The sequence below is a fragment of the Danio rerio genome, chromosome 21 (assembly GCF_052040795.2).
Source record: "Danio rerio strain M-AB ecotype USA chromosome 21, GRCz13ab, whole genome shotgun sequence".
In the NCBI taxonomy this organism is placed as follows: domain Eukaryota; kingdom Metazoa; phylum Chordata; class Actinopteri; order Cypriniformes; family Danionidae; genus Danio; species Danio rerio.
The window spans coordinates 33521846-33543581 of record NC_141041.1 but is presented as its reverse complement, the minus strand read 5'-3'; the positions used below and the strand labels follow the sequence as shown (position 1 = coordinate 33543581).

General features: G+C 36.6%; 4 protein-coding genes across 16 annotated transcripts in view; all 4 read left to right on the top strand.

Annotated features, from left to right (window-relative positions):
* LOC147838884 (putative E3 ubiquitin-protein ligase HECTD4) overlaps positions 1-20467 on the top strand; it is a 54552-nt gene extending 34085 nt beyond the window's left edge. Inside the window, exons 1-8 of one of the 7 annotated variants that reach the window (XM_087301706.1) lie at positions 2633-2690; positions 4198-4403; positions 5564-5745; positions 7647-7750; positions 14177-14300; positions 18277-18454; positions 19076-19222; positions 20252-20467. In XM_087301706.1, coding sequence (XP_087157832.1) covers positions 2668-2690; positions 4198-4403; positions 5564-5655 — 321 coding nt within the window. In that variant the 5' untranslated portion in view covers positions 2633-2667 and the 3' untranslated portion in view covers positions 5656-5745; positions 7647-7750; positions 14177-14300; ... (1 more) ...; positions 19076-19222; positions 20252-20467. Of the gene's footprint in view, positions 1-2632; positions 2691-4197; positions 4404-5563; positions 5746-7646; positions 7751-14176; positions 14301-18276; positions 18455-19075; positions 19223-20251 lie in introns of those variants that run through there. The other 6 variants (XM_087301703.1, XM_087301707.1, XM_087301705.1 and 3 more) reach the window with 6 other exon arrangements.
* Positions 1-21736, top strand: part of timd4 (T cell immunoglobulin and mucin domain containing 4) — a 1098921-nt gene that overhangs the window by 589347 nt on the left and 487838 nt on the right. The window lies entirely within an intron of this gene.
* On the top strand, positions 8451-11818 carry LOC137487250 (uncharacterized). Of its 6 annotated transcripts, XR_015520411.1 has the most exons (4): positions 8451-8543; positions 9440-11202; positions 11255-11511; positions 11700-11818. XR_015520411.1 is itself a non-coding variant. In XM_087301631.1 (3 exons), exons 1-2 carry the CDS (start codon positions 10629-10631, stop codon positions 11490-11492), a joined length of 813 nt encoding a protein of 270 aa, XP_087157757.1. In that variant the 5' UTR covers positions 9375-10628; the 3' UTR covers positions 11493-11511; positions 11700-11818. The 6 variants fall into 6 exon arrangements, 4 of the variants coding, with proteins under 4 accessions (XP_087157756.1, XP_087157757.1, XP_087157758.1 ...); XR_015520412.1 differs by lacking the exon at positions 8451-8543 and having other exon boundaries at positions 9375-11253; positions 11306-11511; XM_087301631.1 differs by lacking the exon at positions 8451-8543 and having other exon boundaries at positions 9375-11273; positions 11325-11511.
* The window catches only part of LOC147838883 (putative E3 ubiquitin-protein ligase HECTD4), a 30610-nt gene continuing 29177 nt past the window's right edge, over positions 20304-21736 (top strand). For both annotated transcript variants that reach the window (XM_087301651.1, XM_087301650.1), the window contains exon 1: positions 20304-20433. The gene's annotated coding sequence lies outside the window, so the exon portion shown is untranslated. The remainder of the gene's footprint in view (positions 20434-21736) is intronic.

Genomic DNA, 21736 nt, shown 5'->3' with positions numbered 1-21736 from the left:
AAGCGGGCGAGGTGTGGTTATATTAACAATACGTTAATTCAGAATATAAATGATTAATAATAATTTGTTATTATTGATAATAAATATACATAATCTGAGAGTCCGCTTGGACATGGGGGCAGAATCATGAATATATATATATATATATAACCGAATTAACAGAAGGGTGAGGCGAAATATAAATATTTTATAAAAACTCGTTATTGTTGATTATTAATATTCATAAACTGATCTAATTTCGCTACAACATTAATATTATACCATCAATGGGTAGTTTTATAAATAATATGAATTATACGCTGTGTAATTACTGTTTTTGCATTACTGTGAGGGTTGGAGCGTTGAAATCAATGACTGTAAAAAATATGGACGACGCGACAGCCCCTTTTCCCATTGAAAGCTTTGAGGGCAAAACGCCTGCTTGACGGGCACAAACTGTCGCAAAAGACTGTTGAAATTGGAGCCTTGACATGCGCAGAAGGACTGTCTGATGGAGCCAGAGGAGGAGCCGCGAAAATGAGCGGAGTCGAGCTTCCAACCAAACGCTTTATGTAAAATCAACCACGCCCCCCGAACTTCTCAGCATGTGTTTGCTGTCATATCAACACAGATGGATGTAATAACGTTAACAAATATGAGGGGTTTATATATTCAATCGCGCCAGCTCCGTGCCGCAGCGCATAACCTACTCGCGGCGTCGCGGGCTGATTCCGGCTCGCATGCGGCAGCGCCGGCTCGCTCGGCCGCCGCATCTGGCTCGATTGACTCGGGCTGGAATCGGGCAGTGAGTCCAGTCATCCGGAGTAGGTCCAGCAGAGATAGTCAGTCTGAGCTCTGAGGGGTAAGTCTCCGGCAGGCGAGAATCTAGCCGAACTGGTCCGAGTGTATTTTGCCATCTGGGTGGCTAGGCGTGTATCAGCAAACTAATAAAGCCCGAAAAAAGCCCTGACCTTAGCGAACAAACAGTGTTCCACCAGGATCATGTATGTCAGAAACTATAGTTTACTGCTGAACTCATTTTGGCATGGTAAAATAACACAGAAATCGAATAATATCACTTCAGTCTCCTGCCGAAGCTCAGACGCGCTGCTTTGAGAAACTGTCAATCACAGCTGTCAATCACGATGACATGCCCAGCATTAAATTACTGCTAAAAACAAACTCTTTACAAAAATGAAGATCTGCACCTATTTCAGCACAATAACCAGTGCCTTAATCGACCAGAACCATCTTTCGGGACATTTTATTGCAAGTGTAATAATTTTTTTTATTTGGGCTCAAGTCTCCTTCATTAACACGGAGGAGACGGGCTTTATGACTTTAAGCTTGGGGGCTTTAAGCCAGCCCCCAGGGGGCGATCTAACGGCCGACACCTTCACTCAAACGCAGGCTTGCGGCACACTTGGTTGAAATCAAGTCAACTTTATGGTAATGAGCAATGACGCGGTTCGGCGGCAAGCAATCAGAATGTAGAAATTCACCGATTGAGAAGAGTCCAGAAAACAATCTGTGAACTTTGGTTCCGACCACACTTGTTCCCAAGGGTTTGATTATTACGCCAGATTTCCAATTATTTCCAATGTTTTTCTTACAGGAACATACATTAAAAAAAGTTACTGGCGAGTTTCTGATGTGCATCGATGATATATATATATATATATATATATATATATATATATATATATATATATATATATATATATATATATATATATTTATTTTTCTTTAAAAAAGCGAGAATCTCATGCGACAAGACAGAACAGTATTGCTGCTTCAGGATATTTCAGACATATGGACACGTTTAAAAATTAAGTGAAGCAAAGCCACACCACATACCAAGGTTATTATAGTTAACGAAAACTAACGAAAATTTGAAAACTAAAATGTGAAATAATTGTCGTTAACTGAAATAAAAATAAAAACGAGAATTTTTTCAAAAACTAGAACTAACTGAAACTGTATTGTGTACATACAAAAACTAAAACTAACTGAAACTGTATGTGTACATGCAAAACTAACTGAAACTAACTAGAATTATAGCAAAAACCTTCTTCATTTTCGTATTCGTAAATGTATTTAATAAATAATCTTACTGTAAGCATTTTAGAAGTAAATATAATCCGCGCTGCAGGTATTTGTGTTTGACCCTTTCGGACCTCAGAGTCTCCTTCCGCCATTGGGCAGATCGAGCCGGTTCTCCTCGAGTCATCTTCTCTGTTGCTCCCGCAACAAAAACAAGTGGACATGACAGCAGCACGGTGATAGCATTAAATACAGAGACTTAAAACTATTACTTTAACACATTTGTGCCCAATAATGGGTTTCATTTCTGTAGCGCAATCGCGAACGAATCTTTGTAACCGGATCTTCTAAGTGAACCGGTTGAACAAGTTCACCAAATCGAACTGAATCATTTGAAACGATTCGCGTCTCCAGTAAGCATTCACCCACTTTTTACGTAATGACAAGCCTAATACCCCCTCTGACTCTTAGATAATCCAATATATACTCTCAAGCAGTTATTAGAACAGTAACGTTACATTGAGAGTTGGTGAACCGATAATACTGCGCATGCGTGATTCAGTGAACCAAACACAAACGGTACAGCCTGCTGTATGACTGAACTGAACTTAAAACAACTGCAGCGCGGGTGAACCGAGGGCTTAAATGAGAGGATCTGGAGAAAAAACGTAAGTTTATTTCATAACAGTCAATCGTGATGAAATTTAAATAAGTGAAGCATGATTCAGTTGGGTTTACAGTTAGTAAAACTTTACTGTTAGACATTTTTCAGATATTGATGATGTTTTAACTGACTGAAATTACTATTGCAGACTAACTTACATAATGTTGGGTCCTAACATCTGCGTTAGAAATCTGAATTTCCCATCACCAGGCCCGGATTAATAAATCAGAGGCCCCTGGGCACAATGTCTTGTAGGCCCCCTATAACCGCACCCCATAGTTTAATTAAAAATAATATTGATATAATATTTGTTAAATAAAATTAATCTATAATGTATTGCCCACATTTGTTTAAATAGATGATATACAGTACATATATTTGTAGTCTACAGAGATTTAACTTATTTTTAAAGCATTTAAGCTCACTTTAAATTTTTTTTTAATTCAACTAAGGGAAGTTAATAGATTTTAATATACTTGTTCAAGTTCACTGAAGCAGCACTAAAATTTATATTAAAGGGTATTTTTAATGTATAACTTTTACAAACTTATAATGCATATGATTTGGATAACACCTCTCCAATCCAGTTCTAGGAATCTGAGTCCTCCATAATACACACACTTATTATTATTCCTACTTGTCTTCCTCGTGATGGAGAGTATGTGCCCATAATGCCCATTGGTTAATCCGGCCCTGCCATCACTACGTCTAACCTCACAAGCAGCCTTGCACACATATTGTATTTAGGGCTGCTTTCTTGTGGGCTGTTGTATTTGAATTTGAGGATGGGTAGATGGTTGTGGTAGATGATAGTGTTCATGTGTCCTCTGAATACATGTTTCAAAAAATGTATGACTGCGTTTTTAATTATAAAATATTTATCCTGTTAATTTTCAATCTTGTTCCTAACAAGTATCCTCATTTAGAAAAAAACCTAAAACTAATACTGAAACTAATAAAAACTAAACTAAAACTAAGACATTTTAAAATATAGAAACTAATAAAAACTAGTAAATCTGCCTCTAAAATTAATAAAAACTAACTGAATTTGAAAACAAAAAGTCAAAACGAAATAGAAACTAAAACTAAAGAAAAATCCAAAACTATTATAACCTTGCCACATACAACTTGATCTTCCATTGTTTAATGAATTTGATAAAAAGTGTGCAACATCTTCACGCTAGAAAGCATGTTTTATGTGGTAATGTAACTGATATGATATGATATGATATGATATGATATGATATGCTGCAACGGCGACCTTTGACGTTTTCACCACCTTCGGTGTGAATGCACAGTTATAGGAATGAATGTGATGTTCAATATGAGAAAGGTAAGAATGATCGCTATGACCATTACAGTAGTTTCAGTGTTAAGGACATTTTGTGTTCAAATATTCATTTATTTATTCATTTCAGCTTAGTCCCTTTATTAATCTGGGGTCGCCACAGCGGAATGAACCGCTTGTACAAATATTTGATAATGCTAATTAAATTTTTTCTCTCTCTTAGTTCCTCTCTGTTCAAAGCTCCATGGGCTCGAGTGATGGTGTATGGATTCAGTCATAAAGTGCAGCGTAATGGCCAGCTGAACCTGATGGGGGCCGTGTGTTTCCTGCTGGACGCCTCTCCGTCCAACACCGGCCTCACTTCTCCACCCACAGCCAACCAGTATCCTAGCATCATCATCCCCACCGACAAAGTGCACGACAAATTGGGCACGTCACAATCTCTTACATACAGTGGGGGAAAGAAGTATTGAACACGTCACCATTTTTCTCAGAAATCATATTTCTAACGGTGCTGGAGACTTGAAATGTTCACTGCATGTCGGTAACAACTAAAGAAATCCATATATACAAAGAAAATATAACCAATTTGTTTATTCATTAAATGATGTGCAATAAAATTAAATAACGCAGGGAAAAATAATCGAACACATGAAGAAATTAAGTGTAAAAAGACTTGGAAAGCCCAGACAGCAGCTGAAATCTCTCAGTAGTTCTTTAGCAACCCTCTGCCCTTCCTCAGTGTAAATGAACATCAGCTGCTTCAGTCCAACATCTACATTAGCAGGAGGATAAAGATGAAACCAGGGTGGACATTTCAGCAAGACAGTGATCCAAAACACAGCCAAGGAGACTCTTAAATAATTTCAGAGAAAGAAAACCAAGCTGTAGAATGGCCCAGCCAATCACCTGAACTGAATTCAATAAAAAACACAAAATAAAGCTCAGATTTAATAGACGAGACCCACAGAAGCACTAAAATTTTGAATCTCTGTTGAAGTCTATGAGAAACTCACACCTGAGCAACGCATGAGGCTTCAGTCTCCATGTGAGAGGCGTCTTTAAGCTGCGATCACCAAAAAATCTTTTTATATAAAGTATTAAATACGTTGGGAGAGGCAGTCACAGCAAGAAGGTCGCTGTTTCGAACCTCAGCTCGGTTGGCGTTTCTGTATGGAGTTTGCATGTTCTAAATGCAAACTTGCTGAATAAGTTGGCGATTCATTCCGCTGTGGCAACCCCGGATTAATAAAGGGACTAAGCTGACAAGAAAATGAATGAATTAAATACGTTTCAACAGTTCAGTACTTTCTCCTTGTGTCATTTCATTGTTATTACACAAAACTCATATTTTTTGGTTTTGTTTTATGTTTATGTTTGTATTGTTTGGGTTTTTAACAAAATCTGGTTCAATTCCATGTCAGCAGCTCTTATAGTAAAACATGACGTGTTTAATACTTATTTTCCCCACTGTACATTTATTTCATTTTAACAGTGATCTGCATTATTTTGCATTCTCTAAGTGAACAATCAGATTCATTAAGACCATTCCTGCTGACTTTAGCTCATATCTATATTTCTGTCCACAGCCGTGTGTCCCCCCCTCCTGGAGCAGTGCTGGTGTTGCACTCGTTGCTTTTTGAGTGTCCATTGGCTATGGCCTTCGCTGAACAGCAGCTAACCTACAGTGTAGGAGAAACCATAGAGCGCTCTGAGGATGAGCTGGACACGGTGCCCACTTCTGTACTCATTCAGGTCGTGGAGCTGCTAGGTGAGTTATGCTTATTCACTTTGCTCTGAGTTTATACAACCAGGGGTGTATAAACTCAATCCTAGATGGCCGGTGTCCTGCAGAGTTTAGCTCCAACCCAAATTAGACACACCTAAACCAGTTAATCACGCTCTAACTAGCATTCTAGAAACTTCCTGGCAGGTATGTTGAAGCAAGTTGGAGCTAAACCCTAGACATTATATGTTGCATTCAACACACTGCTGTTTTGTTTGTTTCTACAGTTTGTTTTCTTTTTTATTAAGTCTTGAAGTGTCTTAAATGTGCTATTATAGTGTTTTATGCTTTCACAACAAACAAAGGTGTAGTCTGATGACTGTGTGACGGGTGCTTTCACACCTAGACTTTTGTTTCGGAACATGTCTCGTTTGCCCAGTTAGGGTGGTTTGTTTGGCATATGTGAATCCAGCAGTCGCGCTCGGATCCGTGCCAAAACAATCGGTCTGAGATCGCCTGATTGAGGTGGTCTCGACTCGATTTAATGAACTCTGGAGCGGATCCATTGTAGTAAGAAAGCGATACGATCCGAGCCCGGCTATATCACAGTGTTTTATGGATATGTAATTGGCATACCGCTATATAAAGACAGAATTATGAGTAGGGCGGGAGGTCATTCCAGACATCGCAAGTTTCCCGGAAGTCTCCCGCAAATGCACAGTGGACCCTCCCAGTCCACAAATACGTTGCGCACCCTTCTCAACCCTCCCCACCGAATTCCTCCTCGCTCTTTAGTCTTCATACACGTTGCGTGCACCCTGTCAAACACCACCAAACCCCCAGCCCCCCTGACAGCAGAGCAGGACTCTTCAAAATAAACCGTGAAACTCTGACCAATGTAAGGAGAGTTTACTCACACATGAGTTGTTTTAGCTCTTTTGGTCCGTTTAGAAACTTTGCCGTGTGAAAGTGAACCGCACCAAGAACAAAGAGCAACAGTGAAGCAATTTAATCCCTGTTTTCGGAACAAATGAATCTGTTCACAAGTGTGAAAGCACCCTGAGTGTGGAATCATGGGAGTTGTGGTCTTCATTATTCTACAGGACTTATGTTGATGAGTAAAGTTATTCAACACTATTAGTATTAACCATTCAGCACAGGAAAGCAGCAGAGCTTTTATTATGCCATAGTCCTACGCTTCTGGTTCTTTATCTTGTGATCACATGGAGAAGCAGCCCTTTTTTATCAGACTAAATACATGTTAAGCAGGTCGCACACCAGAAGCGCCACGCAGCGCCATGCATTTTAGAATTCTAAGCATAGGTTTCTATCAGGATACACACACCGGCGCTGCAAGTCGGCGGCTGTCGGCGGCGCCCGGCCACGGCTCAGGACACAGTTCATTTTTCAGCCGCACCACAGAGCGCCATCTGATTAGTTTCATGTTAAATATCATTCTAATGTGCGTGTCTGGTGTGTGATACTTTAAACTGTCATGTGCGCGCCGTGTCGCGGCGCCGATCGGCGCTTCTGGTGTGCGACCTGCTTTAGGCTTCTGTTATAATGCTGCTATGTGCAGTTGAATAAAACACACAACATATTAAAGCCTCGCTGCTGTTTCCTTGTTTTCTAGAAAACCAAAGCAGAAATGTGTGTGATGACATTAGCATGAACACACAGCACACATTACATCTATCTCAAAGTCAATATTCTACAAAAAATTAGTTTAGATAATGTATGTACATAAGACAGCAAAATATATAACACTGTCCTAGTGGTTTTTGCATATTTTAATGAAAAATCATACATATTGTGCCTTTAAGTTCATACTAGCATTCCTTATCATATAAAAATGCAACTTTTCTTATGAAATGCTGTATATAATAGCAGTTTGTGTGTGATTTTATCATGTACTGTAGATCATATGATAAATGTTGTTTCTCCAGAACTGTACTGAGTGAGAAAACAACCGTCCTCAAGCCAAAATCTCCAGAGAAGACCAAACCCGATGAAAAAGACCCTGAGAAATCTCCTGCCAAAAATCTTGAAGGTCATTAATTTTACTTTTCTGATTTCTGATTTTATGCGGAAATTATAAACACAAACCTCATATATGATCATCTAAACGTAAAATATGTTAAAGGGACAGTTAAATACTGAAAATTCCTCATCCGCCACTTGTTTAAAACCTGTTTGAGTTTTTTTCTTCTGTTCAGTCAGAATTATTAGCCCCCCTGTCTATTCTTTCCCCAATTTCTGTTTAACAGAGAGCAGATTTCTTCAACACATTTCTAAACATAATAGTTTTAATAACTCATTTCTAATAGCTGATCTATTTTATCTTTGCCATGATGACAGTAAATAATATGTGACTAGATATTTAACTAGGCAGGTTAGGGTAATTAGGCGAGTTATTGTATAACGATGGTTTGTTCTGTAGACTATCAAAAATATATAGCTTAAAAGTGCTAATAATATTGACCTTAAAATGGTGTTTAAGAAAATTAAAAACAGATTTTCACCTGATCCTTTGATAGTCCTCTTTGGTGGATCTCTTGAACCTGATTTGACAGTGCGTGACAGCAAGGTTCTTGCCTTTACCACAATTCTAGCCAGACATGCCATACTTTTAAAATGAAAACACACTTCTTCCCCTACACATGACAAGTGGATACAGGACATTTTTTACTGTATCAGACTTTGAATGCTGAGATGCTCATTGCTCACTCTCTGGCTCATTAGATTCCTTTTATAAGATTTGGGATTCCTTTCTTGACTACATCAAAGGCCTGCCTATTACACCTGGTGCTGGCAACCTGTAAAATTAACCATTTTATTAGAAAGTTTTAATTAATTTTATTATTATCATTTTTTGTATTTATTTAAATACATTATTATTATTTTAATTATTTATCCCATCTGTATCCAGTTACTCTGATGTCATGTTCTAATGTATTTAATTTTCTTTTTTTGGTATTTATGTATTAATTAATTTGTTGAGTTAATGAATGAGAGGTTAGGGGGTGGGATTAATTATGGACAATACATTACTGTTTACCTCTCAATATTTAATTTTTATTGTCATGCAAAAGACCAATAAAAAACTGAAATAACTAAAAAAAAAAGCTTTTATTCTAGCCAAAATAAAAACAAAAAAGACTTTCTCCAGAAGAACAAATATTATCAGACATACTGTGAAAATTTCCTTGCTCTGTTAAACATAATTTAGGAAATATTTAAAAAAGAAAACAATAAATAAAAGAGGGCTTATGATTCTGACTTCAACTGTATGTGTCCAATAATAATTTTCAGGAAGTCTCTCAATATCTAAATATACACTCCACTGCAAAGGCTAATAAAAACGTAAATATGACTAAAAATTAGACATGATTGTTGTCACACATAACTGGGCACATAACTACTGACATCTAAAGGTTGAACTGTGGTTTTGCAGGTGATTAAGTGTATTTCGAGCCTGAATTCATCAAATAATAATTAAGTACATAATAAAAATTATTATGTTTACATATGTAAATGTATTCAAGTTAATTATAATAATAATTAATAATTATATAAATATAAATAAATAAATTATTTTGCTTATGCTTATACTTCAGCTGTATATATAGCCCCCCTTTGATTTATTTATTAATTTTTTTTAAGTATTTCCTAAACGATGTTTAACAGAGCAAGGACATTTTCACAGTATGCCTGATAATATTTTTTCTTCTGGAGAAAGTCTTATTTGTTTTATTTCAGCTAGAATAAAAGCAGCTTTTAATTTTTTATTCACCATTTTAAGGTCAATATTATTAGCCCCTTTAAGCTTTATTTTTTTTGATAGTCTACAGAACAAACCATCGTTATACAATAACTTGCCTAATTACCCTAACCTGCCTAGTTAACCTAATTAACCTAGTTAAGCCTTTAAATGTCACTTTAAGCTGTATAGAAGTGTCTTGAAGAATATCTAGTCAAATATTATTTACTGTCATCATGGCAAAGATAAAATAAATCAGTTATTAGAAATGAGTTATTAAATCTGTTATGATTAGAAATGTGTTGAAATAATTTTCTCTCCGTTAAACAGAAATTGGGAAAAACAATAAACAGGGGGATTAATAATTCTGATATCAACTGTATACACATACATACATACATACATACATACATACATACATACTTTATTTCTAAGTATATACAGAAGCTTAATAAGGGATATGGTGTGAGAGGTGAATTTAGGAATTTTACACCCGTGAATATTATTATTTTATCAACTCTATTCAGTCAAATATAAATCACTCTTGCAGGTAGGTTTAGTTCTGTGACCGAATATCTTCAGATAAGAAACTGTTCCGCACTCAATCCTTCATTAAATAAACTGAAGCAGCTGAGGAGACAAAGGTTTCTGCTAAAAGCTTCTGTAAACCAACAGAAACTGGTTATTTTTCAATAGATGTATATGTTAAACCTTTAAAAATACCAACACACACACAGAGAAAGTCAATGTTTTCAGATTATTTTATTGGCTTGACAAATGTTCCATATGTATCTCAAAAGCATTTGTGATGTTTACATTAAATAGGACATATAAAAACAATTGACATAGTAGTGGTGGTTTTTCTAATAAATCATAATTAACAGCACATTAACAATCATCTGTAGGATAAAACAATAGTAATAAATAGTTTATCTAATAGTCAACAGATTAAGATTAATTTATAAACAATTTAGAATCCTGTTTGTGTGCGCACACACGCGCTCCCAGCTGATGGTTGCTTAGCAACGACAGTCATAGAATGTGTTCTATAGTAGTTCTATGTTAGAACAGCTCATCTCAGTTTGCCAGCATTCAGGACGGTGACTTGGTAAATCACACAGTTACTGTACGAATTGACAAATCTGTGATTGTGAAGGACTCGTTCGCTATGGATACTTACTATAATCAGTCTTCAGACAACCCTCATCACGAGTGGTCATCGGTTGTTCTGACTTTGGACCCAGATGTGGACGAACAAGAACTGATTGAGTCAATGAAACAGTTCAGCCAAATCCACTCTTTGGATTTTTCTTTTGATGAAGACACTAATTGCAGACACATTTATGTGACTTTTGAGCATTCAGGACGGGACCAGCAACCAGATCCTGTGGTCCCCACGAGCCGCTTTATTGAGCTGAAGACACTGCTCGTGAGCAATCTGCACCCAATGGTCACCGAACAACAGCTTATTGAAAAGTTTGGTGCATTGGGGTCCATCTCGACTGTGCAAGTGTGCAGAAACAACATCATCTCTCCTGCTTATGCCTTTGTGACTTTCCATCATCGACGTGATGCAGTGCGAGCACAAAAAGCTCTGAACTTCACTGATTTACTGAATAAACCTCTGATCATCATGTGGGGCCCAGACAAGACAATTGAGGTCCTCTCAGATAATGACAGCAGCTCTCCAAGACAAACAGAGGAGAGAGAGACAGCTGGAGAAACAGAGGAGAGAAAGACCAGTGAAGAAACAGAGAGAGAGGCCGCTGGAGATACAGAGGAGAGAAAAACCAGTGGAGAAACAGAGAGAGAGGCCGCTGGAGATACAGAGGAGAGAAAGACCAGTGGAGAAACAGAGAGAGAGGCCGCTGGAGAAACAGAGGAGAGAGCGAACAGCGAGTCTTCATGGGGAAGAAGGATCTCCAACAATGTGAAAAGTGCTGTGAAAGCTGCGGTGAGCAGTCCAGCAGCCTGGGTCGGAGTCGGCATAGGTGTCTGTGCTGCTTATGCCTACTTCAGGAGCAGGAGCTAGTGTGGACACATTCTAAAAGGTAATTTCATCTCATTTAAGTGACATGACATCTGACTGAGCTTAGTAACACTTCTGGAACATGCTGTATGTCACACACACATATGTATATATAGAGTTCTCTGTGGGTCAGAGGTCATGTTAATTCATACTCAAATTCAGCTTCATTTAGACATCGACACTGATTTTCTTGACTCTGTTCTCTTCCAGACGAGAAGGCCTGCCTCACGATCTCCACTCATCATCCCCAGAGTGACCAATCACTGCTCCAGAAAGAACTTGATTTCCCCAGCAGGCCAAACACTTGCAATAAATGTGAATTGAATAAACTGTCTTGTGTGTGTCTCATTCAGCAGTAAAGCTCAGCCTTGTAATTTATATCCATCCAAGAGAAGCATAATAGCACTTTGTTCCAGACACAGAAGTAAACAATAGGATTTTCTTCACATCTATTGATGTGTTAGACAATAACTTATAGACCGTTTGAGAAGAAGGACTGCATCAAAGAACAATCAAATGTAGAATTGCAAATCAGGATTTCAATTATAATGTACAGTGGGTTCTAATAATGTCTGTACAGGAAGATATTCTGAAGAACGTGGGAAAAAAGCAGCTGTTGACTTCCATAGTATTTTTCGTTCCTACTATTGTGGGTTTTGTCTGTACCACTTTATTTTGATGGTTAGATCATCTTTATTTTGAGTATTAGTAGACTGTCTGCTTAATATCTGCTGATTCTGCTCCTTCAACAGACATTTAACTGACTATAAGAAACTTTGCAAGTGCATGTCAACTTACCCTAACCCCAACCCAACAGTCTAATGAAAATTAGTTGGCATGTACTGTAGATGCAATGTAACTTAAATTCAACAAACTGACCATCAAAATAAAGTTTGGCTGTTTTTCTTTTACAACATTCTTCAAAATATCTTCTTTTGTGTTCAACAGAAGAAATTCAAGGTTTGAGACCACTTGTGTGTGAGTGAATGATGAGTAAATGTTCATTTCTGTGTGAACTGTCCCTTAAACGCTGGCTTAAAATATGTGATTTGTTTAAGAAATGTGGTTAAACATGCATGTTTCAGTGGAAATGATTTGAAGTATATTGTATGATGTAGATATTGACTTGTTGCCACCTATTGGCCTGAAGTGATAAGGTCTTAAAAGGGGGCCTATTATGCAAAATCACTTTTATAAGTGATTTAAACAGTTGTGTGGCAGCAGTGTGTGAATAACCAATGTGCAAATTACAGGGGGTTTGGGGAGGGTTTGACCCCCTCCAATATTGCTTGATCCCCTCTGAAGGACTTTAAAACAAGACGTATGAGAGGTGGGTCAGCACGTTAATAGTAAGAAAATGCTTTCTCTGATCTATGTCCTTAATATTAATAATAAAAAAGTATAATGTAAATATAGATTTGAGCGGTTCATAGCATTATAAATGCATAATTGTGCCAATCAATGCTAGGAAAATATAATTCAACAGTCTGAAAATAGCAGCTCTTGAGGACCAATACCATCTAAAGTATACACAACACACATTTCTTGTAAAATACTGTAGGTGTTTATATCTGCATGTAGCCTAATAAAAAAATAAAAATGGACACATAACTTGTATAGTTTGACCTACAGTAACCTCTAAAAGTCACTAAATATCCTTCAAAACACTGAAAACGTATGCATTTTATTAATAAATTAGATGTTATTTAAATACATTCATACATTTAGTTCACTGAAGCATGTATTACCAAACTACTACCAAAAAATTTGGTACTACTACCCCCCACAGATGCACATGCATTGATTTCCGACATGTTAAGTGGAAATGACTTGACAGTAAATGGTAGTTCGTCATAAAAGCATGTTACTGTATACCACTGTAATTAGGCAATATATGAGTGATTAGGAAATAGCTTAAAACACTCTTGATAAAATCTTATTTGTCTTAATTTAACTGGGAAATAGGTCAATAATATTAGCCCCCCTATAATAAATATATATTTTACTTCCTTTCATTTATATAGCATTTTACGGCAGCCATATTGCGCATCAGCTGATTGGTGGAGAGGAGACAGATTAATATTAAGATTGAGCCAATTATGATGGTTAGGAGGCCAAATTTGGCCAGGATGTCAGGGTGAAACCCCAATATTTTTTTAAATACCCTGGGATTTTTAACAACCACAGAGAGTCGGGACCTCATTTAGAAACTAACATTACTTCCAGCAGCAACCTAGCTTTTCTATGTAGTCTCCCATCCAGGTAATGACTGAGCACAGCCCTGCTTAGCTTCAGTGGGCGACAATGTGAGAGCTGCCGGCTAGCTAGCTTTTTGATTGGCTACAGAATTTTAAGTTCGTTATACAACGACTTGTCTAATTGACCTAATTAACCTAGTTAAGCCTTTAAATGTTGCTTTAAGCTGAATACTACTATCTAGAGAAATAGCTAAGGAAATATTATCCACCGTCTCCATAGAATTAGTAAAGAATTATGTATAAGAGTTGTTTTTGAAAAACTATTTCACAGATAGGCAAATGATTTTGTATTTAGTTGTATATTCCTTAGTAAGAGTCTTAAAGTAAGTGATTAAAAACAAGGTCGGTGTGCACATCCTACGAAAACTTCAAGCAGGCGCTCGATCAAATGTGTGAATGATCTGCTCTTATCTCGATGTTTCTCAACAGTGCCAGAAGAGAAGTTTTTGACGCTGGAAGTTTTCCACAAGTTTACTCTAGACAGAGCCAAGCAGGACATCCGCAGTGTTTGGCGGGCGATCCTGGCCTGTGGATATGACCTGCACTTTGACAGGTTTGTAGGTTTTAAAATGATCTTTGCCTTCACCACATCAGCGCTCACATCACATATATCACAGAAAAGCAGGCAACACAAAAACATTCAATATCATCACATAAACCACATTACAAACTCAATTATTAATGAAATTTTAATGGAAGTCGGCACAAAGGACATTTGATACACAGTTTTCTTTACTTGGGGCAGTCTATGTCACGGTTGCAGGTTTTTGCGCTCTTCCGGAGTGTCTGTTTGATCATGTGGGTTGGTTTTGTTTTTGTTGTCCACGTGTATTTGTTCTGGGGCCTGTTTCAGAAAGCAGGTTAAGTGAAAACTCAGAGTAGTTTAACCCTGAAATGAGACAAACTCTGGGTTTTCCGTTTCAAAATGGCAGGTTTGTTAAACTCGAGAAAGCAGGGTAAGTCAAGCCTGTTTCTAAAAGAGAGTTAACTTTAACTCAGAGTCAGTTACCGTGGTAACTTACTCTGTGAATCTAACCTGGTCCGGAGCAGGTTTTATTCTCTAAACTCTGAGTTTCTGTCGGTCTCCTCCCCTTTTTTAAAGATGAAGCGGCATTTCTCGCATTAGTCTTACATTTCCACACACCTATTTTAGAGCTCATTTTGGAGATGTGCATAAAAACGATTGATGGAAACGTCATGATTCACATAACTTTTGAAAATATGCATAATATAACAAGTGCATAACTGAGTGGGTTAAACTTTTATTTGATAAGATGCACATAAACTACGAAGTGCACTTAAATTACAATATGTACATTAAAAAATGGTTTGTTAAAGATGATGATAAAAATGTGTGTGAAAAAACAAACCAGCAGACTGAGCACACTGCAGAACATCTTAAATGGTGTTTTAGTCAATCTAAAATGCATTTACTGTTTCAGTATTAGTGTATATTATTAATTACCTCCGAGCGTCTGGAGTGTGTCAAGATCTCCGCGTCTGGCTTTAAACGCCCCCACGTGTTCATTGTGTGTCAATTGTCTTCTGAGGCTCAGGTACATTAATTAAATAAAAAATCATTGATGCAGCTTCTTCTACCGCAGTGATTCTGTTTTTACTGTTGATATTTGGCGCAAGTTAATCAGGAAGTGACGATTGTGTTCTCTTCGACTCTTTGGATAAAAACGCTGCTTTATTTTTAGGCGTTATTCCAGTTTTGCACAAATTTATGTAATAGCCTATATTTTGATGAAAACACAGCTATTGCCTACATTTTTGTCACACACAGAACAAAGTCACGTACGAGGCTTGTCCTTTTTTTCATAAATAATTAGCTTAACCTTTGACAGGCACTGTTACTAGATTAATGGGATTATTATTCTGTCTAAATTATTTTATTACTGCTTACCTTCTTAATGTTATATCAACCTCTATCACTTGATCAATAAAAAGGCAGACATATAACAAGTGCGCTGTTAAATCTATTAAAACTGATAAAAGTGTATAAAAGTTTAGAAAAAAGTATAAACGTCACACATTACATTACTTATTTTATTATACTTAAAATGTTTAAATACTTAAAATTAAGAATTACGCATTAACTTGAGCAGCTGTTTTCCCACGCTGTTTCTGTTTCACTGATGGTTGCTTCATTTTAAATATATACGCTCATATTTGCTATAACTTTGCATGAGCACATCAAGTTCAGCTGGAGAAAGAAATGCTGATCTCTTTTTTTAAGATGTTGCCATGGTCACTCGTAATATCTGCGCTCCATTGATAATGCCTTTTTATAGTCACGGTGCGCGCGCTTAACTCTGAGTTGGTCTACTCAAAGTTGATTGAACCAACTCTGATCAGCTGTTTTGAAACCGAAAACTCAGAGTTTTTAATCTCTCTGTAAATCAACTCAGAGTTCAAGTTTAAACTCCGAGTTGTTTGAACCTCCTTACTGAAACAGGACCCTGGTCATGTGTTATGACGGCACTCAGCTAGTTTGATTAGCTCGCCAGCTGAGGCTCATTATCATGCCTATATATGGGCGACATTTTCTGTGTTTCCTTGTCAGTTCGTTACGTGTGCTTATGTGTGCATTTGTCTGTGCTCAGGACCGTGAGGAGTTACCACTAGACCCTGTTTTCCTGCCTGATCCCTGCCCTGTTTTCTCCTAGTCCTAGCACCGCACTCACTATTTGCATTTATTTTAAATGTCAAATAAATATTATTTTTCACTCGCACTTGGATCCATCTGAACATTTATTTGACTGTGACAGTCTAAGACGCCTTTTTAATGGCAAAAGCCTAGATGCTATATTTAAGGGATGGCAACAATCTTCAAGAATGACGTGTGCTTTCTGTTTAATTCTCATTAAGTACATTTCATTTGGTTGTTTTTGTGCTTTACCTAAAATTACACTGGCAATTTTTACTACTCGGCACAGTTTTTGCTTTTCTTTAATTGGCAACAGGCCATACCATTCATTTTAGGTCAATGCTGTCATGAAATTTGCTGTGTTTTTTGAAGACATTGGCATCTCATCACTACTCAGAAGGTTTTGGAGGCAGCTCTACATACAAAAGTCTTCATTGTTTAAAAGATGTTCATTCTTTAAAATTATTGGCAGGAGCTTTGATTCAACCCTATTTTAATTATGCTACCTCATTTTGGTATAGTAGCTGCTCAAAGAATATGAAGGGAAATTACAATCGAAATGCTGTTTACATGGTCGTCTCTTAATAAGAGTATTATCTTAATCATATTAAAAGCGGAGTAATGGTGTCCATGTAAATGTACTCAGTTGATGTCGCGAGCTGTCAAAGACAGTGCATTCTGTCGTGTTTCCCCTTTAAACGCAACTTTTGTAAAGCGTCTGCTTCACGTTGCTCTGTCAGAATCCTTGTGAAATAAAGCCATACTGTAGAACGCTTAGTTAAAGCAAATTTGATGACTGAGATCATGTGTGTTGAATCTAAAAAGATGATTGTTTGATGAGAATAATTAGTTTGCATAGTGGACGAGGATGTTTTATTTGATATGTTACTTGATTGTGAATAGGGTTGCAGCTGGAAGGCCATCCACGGCATAAAACATGCTGGATAAGTTGACGGTTCATTCCACTGTGGCGACCTCTGATTAATAGAGGGACTAACCCGAAAAGAATAATGAATGAATGAAGGAATAATTGTATTTGTGAATTATTTTGTTCCTGTTAAAAAAGGTGGAGGTCCTGTTTGTTTTATTCATCATCTTTATTTTGAAGCCATACTTTGTTTTATTTAACTGTGAGGAATGCAATGGAAACAAGTCCAGGGCTTTATTGGGTTTTTATCCTCGACAGTTTTTATTTCAGAATGTATGGGATTCTTGTACTTTTGTACAGCTTGTCTAAAATCTGTCAAATAAAATCAAATTCAATAAATTCAATTCTAATAATAAATAAAAATAACTAATTATATAACTTAAATAACTAAAAAAAGTATCATCAGGTCTTAATGTATTTCCTAGTGGTCCTGAGAATGTTGATACCAATTATGCCATAATCAGCTTTTTTTTAATTGATTTATTTTTTATATATATATGGATATGGTGCATTTGCTATTTACATGCCGGACTTTGTTAGTGTAAAAACTGAACGCTTTACTAATAAAAACAGTTAAACAGAGCATCTGCAGCGCGAGGATAAAGAACCAGCCTCCTCCATTTAGCCTCTTTACTTTACTTTTACTCTTTACTCCTTTACTTTAATGCAGTAAGGAAACGGTGGAAACTCACTCCACTGAACACATCCATTAGCCGACATATTTAATTTAGTTTAAGCGCAAAGATTTGCTTCAAAACTATTTCTAATTTAGTTCTAATCTCCAGCAAAGTAATAAATCAACAGTAATAATGAAGTGTGGTCAGTTATTACCAAACACACGTCCTGTTCTTATGCCCCATATTGTGATGCAGATGTCTCCAAAACCCCACAGCTGGATAAATGTACACTAGTTTGTAAACACCTAAAAATACTTTATTTTCCCTCCAGATGCACATGCATTGATTCCTTACATGCTCAAAAAGCCAGCAGAAAATGGAGCTTTGAGATGGACTTTGCATTGGTGCAGTTTGTGAACCGTCTCAGCTGTCACCTGGCCATCACTCCTGCCCGTCTGCATCCACAGGAGGTTTACCTGGTCTCCAACAAAAATGGCGCCGATCCTGAGGTTGCGTGTCTGTTAAGCAAGTCCATCTCTGTGTTATCTTGTTCACAGATGAAGAGTTCAGATGCAAAAGCCTCTCAAGGGCTGTCTATTATTATTATTATTATTATTATTATTATTTTATACAGCTGAAGTCAGAGTTATTAACCCCCCTGTATATTTTTCCTGCAATTTCTGTTTAACAGAGAGAAGATTATTCCAACACAATTCTAATCATAATAGTTTAAATAACTCATTTTTAATAACATATTTCTTTTCTCTTTGCCATGATGACAGCACATAAGATTAGACTAGATATTCAAGACTCTAGTAATTAGCTTAAAGTGACGTTCAAAGGCTTAACTAGGGTAATTAGGTTTAAGTTATAATTTTGCAACTCATTGTATAACAGTGGTCTGTTCACAATCCAAACCAAATATAGCTTAAGGGGGCTAATAATATTGACCTTAAAATGCTTTTATTCTAGCCAAAACAAAACAAATCAGACTTTCTCCAGAAGAAAAAATATAATTGAAAAAAATATATAAAAAAATAAAAATTCCTGAATCTGTTAAACATAATTAGGGAAACATTTAAAAAAGAAAAAAAGGTGGATGTGCAGTGAATGTGATCGTGTCCCCACAGGTGTCCCAGTGGAGAGTTTGCGTCTGCGCTTTGCTCTGCTACAGTCTCTAAACAGCAAACTTGAGAACTTCTGTCTGCCTTTAGTGGAGCTGAGACTCACACAGACCTACCAGAACAGCATCGGCACGCTTCTGTGTGAGGCCAAAGGTCAGTATTCAAATAACAGGCGTTCAAATATAATCTTAATTATTGTTAATCCGGTAACACTTTAGAATAATGGTCCACTTTTTAATGTATTTAGTAATGTCGACCAAGGATGAATAGTCTTGTAAAGTATTTATTAATCATTGTTCATCATTTACTATTGCATTATTTATTTATTCATTTTCCTTCGGCTTAGTTATGGAAATAGATTTGTTTCTTTTTTTAGTTCAATCAAAAATATTTAGTTTTAAAGAAAAATTTATTACGTAGTAATTAAAAAATAAAAGATTTCAAATAAAAAACACCTTTAATTAAAAAACTTATGTCAATGATAATAAAATATTTTGGCAAAGTCAATAAGTTGGCAACACTGCCAGTGACTCCGGTCCAATCGCGAGAAAATGTAATGGCCAACCTGTAACCACAATCAAGATTGGCCAATAGAATAAGGTTTTTTAGAAGATCCCGCCCACTGAGCTGCAGTTTTCAACTCGTAAAACTTTTCAACTCGCAAGCAAAGATTTTAGCAAAAGCAGAACTAATGAGCACACAATGAATTAATCTGGTGGTAACTGCATAAAATGGCAATAGTTAATTTTTTGCAGTGTGAATTGTTTATTTTAATATTTTTTTATTAATTGAAATCTTTTATTTTTTAATTGCATTGTGCCTAATTATGGTCAAAAACTTCATGTTTGTTTGAATAATAAAGACACAAAATTAACCTCAGCGTACATGGGTTCAAAACTTTCAAACTCACAAGCAAAACATTTCAACCCGCAAGCAAAGATTCTAGATGTGCAATAAATGACAGCAGAACAGTCTGGAAAATCAATGAGTGTGCAATGAAAATTGTGGAAACTGCATAATAGGACAAGTGTATTTAGTATTTAAAGTGAGTTTGAAATAATCCGATTGCCTTACCAATGATTACAGAGAGACCAGCCGCGATCAATCATATCACATGCTCCTCTCGAAATTAGTTTATGAAACTTCACTTAGTGTGTGTGTGTGTGTGTGTGTGTGTTTCAGGGAGCTGCTGCGCTGTGAAAGTGCTCTGGCACGTCTGTACTGCCGCATGGCCCTCCTCGACATCTTTGCCCCCAAGAGTCCTCACACATTCACACACCTCTTCCACATCCCTGCAGTGCGTGACATCACACTTGAATATCTGCAGCTCCTGTCCAATCAGCTGCTGACTCCGCCTCTGCCAGGTGATGTCATACCAATATGTTGATGAGCACTATTTTACATGCATAACAGCAATGTTAGAAGATTTATAAGAATAACTTGACAAGATTTTAAAATACTTTTTGAGAATTTATTAATATTTACTAATGAGCAAAAATGATGTAAATACACATATTTGGAATTTAAGCTTTTTTTAAAAGTGTTTAAGCATATTTTAGCTCTTCACTATAAGGTCCCATTAGTTAATGCATTAACTGTCATTAAATAACAAAGAACAATTCTTTTGTTTTACACTATATATTAGTGTTTATTAAAATGCTAAATGTCATGTTTGAGGGAAAAAGTTTTCTTTTATTTGAAATTGAAGCATTATTTAAATATTTGTCGTTAGTTTCCTTGATAACAACAAGTTGTTGAAGCATTTGTGTTTTTAAGCACTCTACAATAAGCTCCCATTAGTTCACATTAGTTTGTTCACTTGACATGGATTAGAATGTTTTTGAGGTTACTTTTAATGTACAATGTATAATTCTAATGCATAATTCTAATTTTTTAAATCCTATTTCTTAACATTACTCACAGTTGAAGTTTAATTTTTTTTTCAATATTTCACAAATGATGTTGAACAGAGCAAGGAATTTTTCAAAGTATGCCTGATAATATATTTTATTCTGGGGAAAGTCAAATAAAATTTGTTTTATTTAGGCTAGAATAAAAGCAGTTTAAAAGCAGTTTTTAATTTTTTAAGGTCAATATTATTATCCCCTTTAAGCTATTTTTTGATAGTCTACAGAACAAATCATTGTTATACAATAACTTGACTATTTACCCTAAGCTGCCTAGTTAACCTAATTAACCTAGTTAAGCCTTTAACTATGTTACTTTAAGCTGAATACTAGTGTCTTGATAAATAGCTAGTCAAGTATTATTTACTGTCATCACAGCAAAGATAAAATAAATCAGTTATTAGAAATTATTTATTAAAACTAGTATGTTTGTAAATAAGTTGAGATATTTTTCTCCGTTAAACAGAAATTGGGGGAAAAATAAACAGGTCGGCTAATAATTTAGGGGGGCTAATAATTCTGACTTCGAGAAGGATCGAGACACGGAGAAACAAGATAAGGACCCGGAGAGTGGAGCTGCAATGGCCCTGGATCGTGCTACAGCGGAGGACCTGGAGCGTGGAGCTGCAGTGACCCTGGATCGTGTGACAACAGAGGGCCTGGAGTACTGCGAGGAGCCGGCAGGGCTGGAGGCTTGTAGGGAGCCGGCAGGGCGAGGAGCCGGGCTGGGATCGGCAAGGCGAGGAGTCTGGATGACGCC

What these genes read in the sequence shown, in the direction of transcription:
- LOC137487250 (XM_087301630.1), top strand. Translation starts at nt 10,629, where the DNA reads ATGGATACTTACTATAATCAGTCTTCAGACAACCCTCATCACGAGTGG.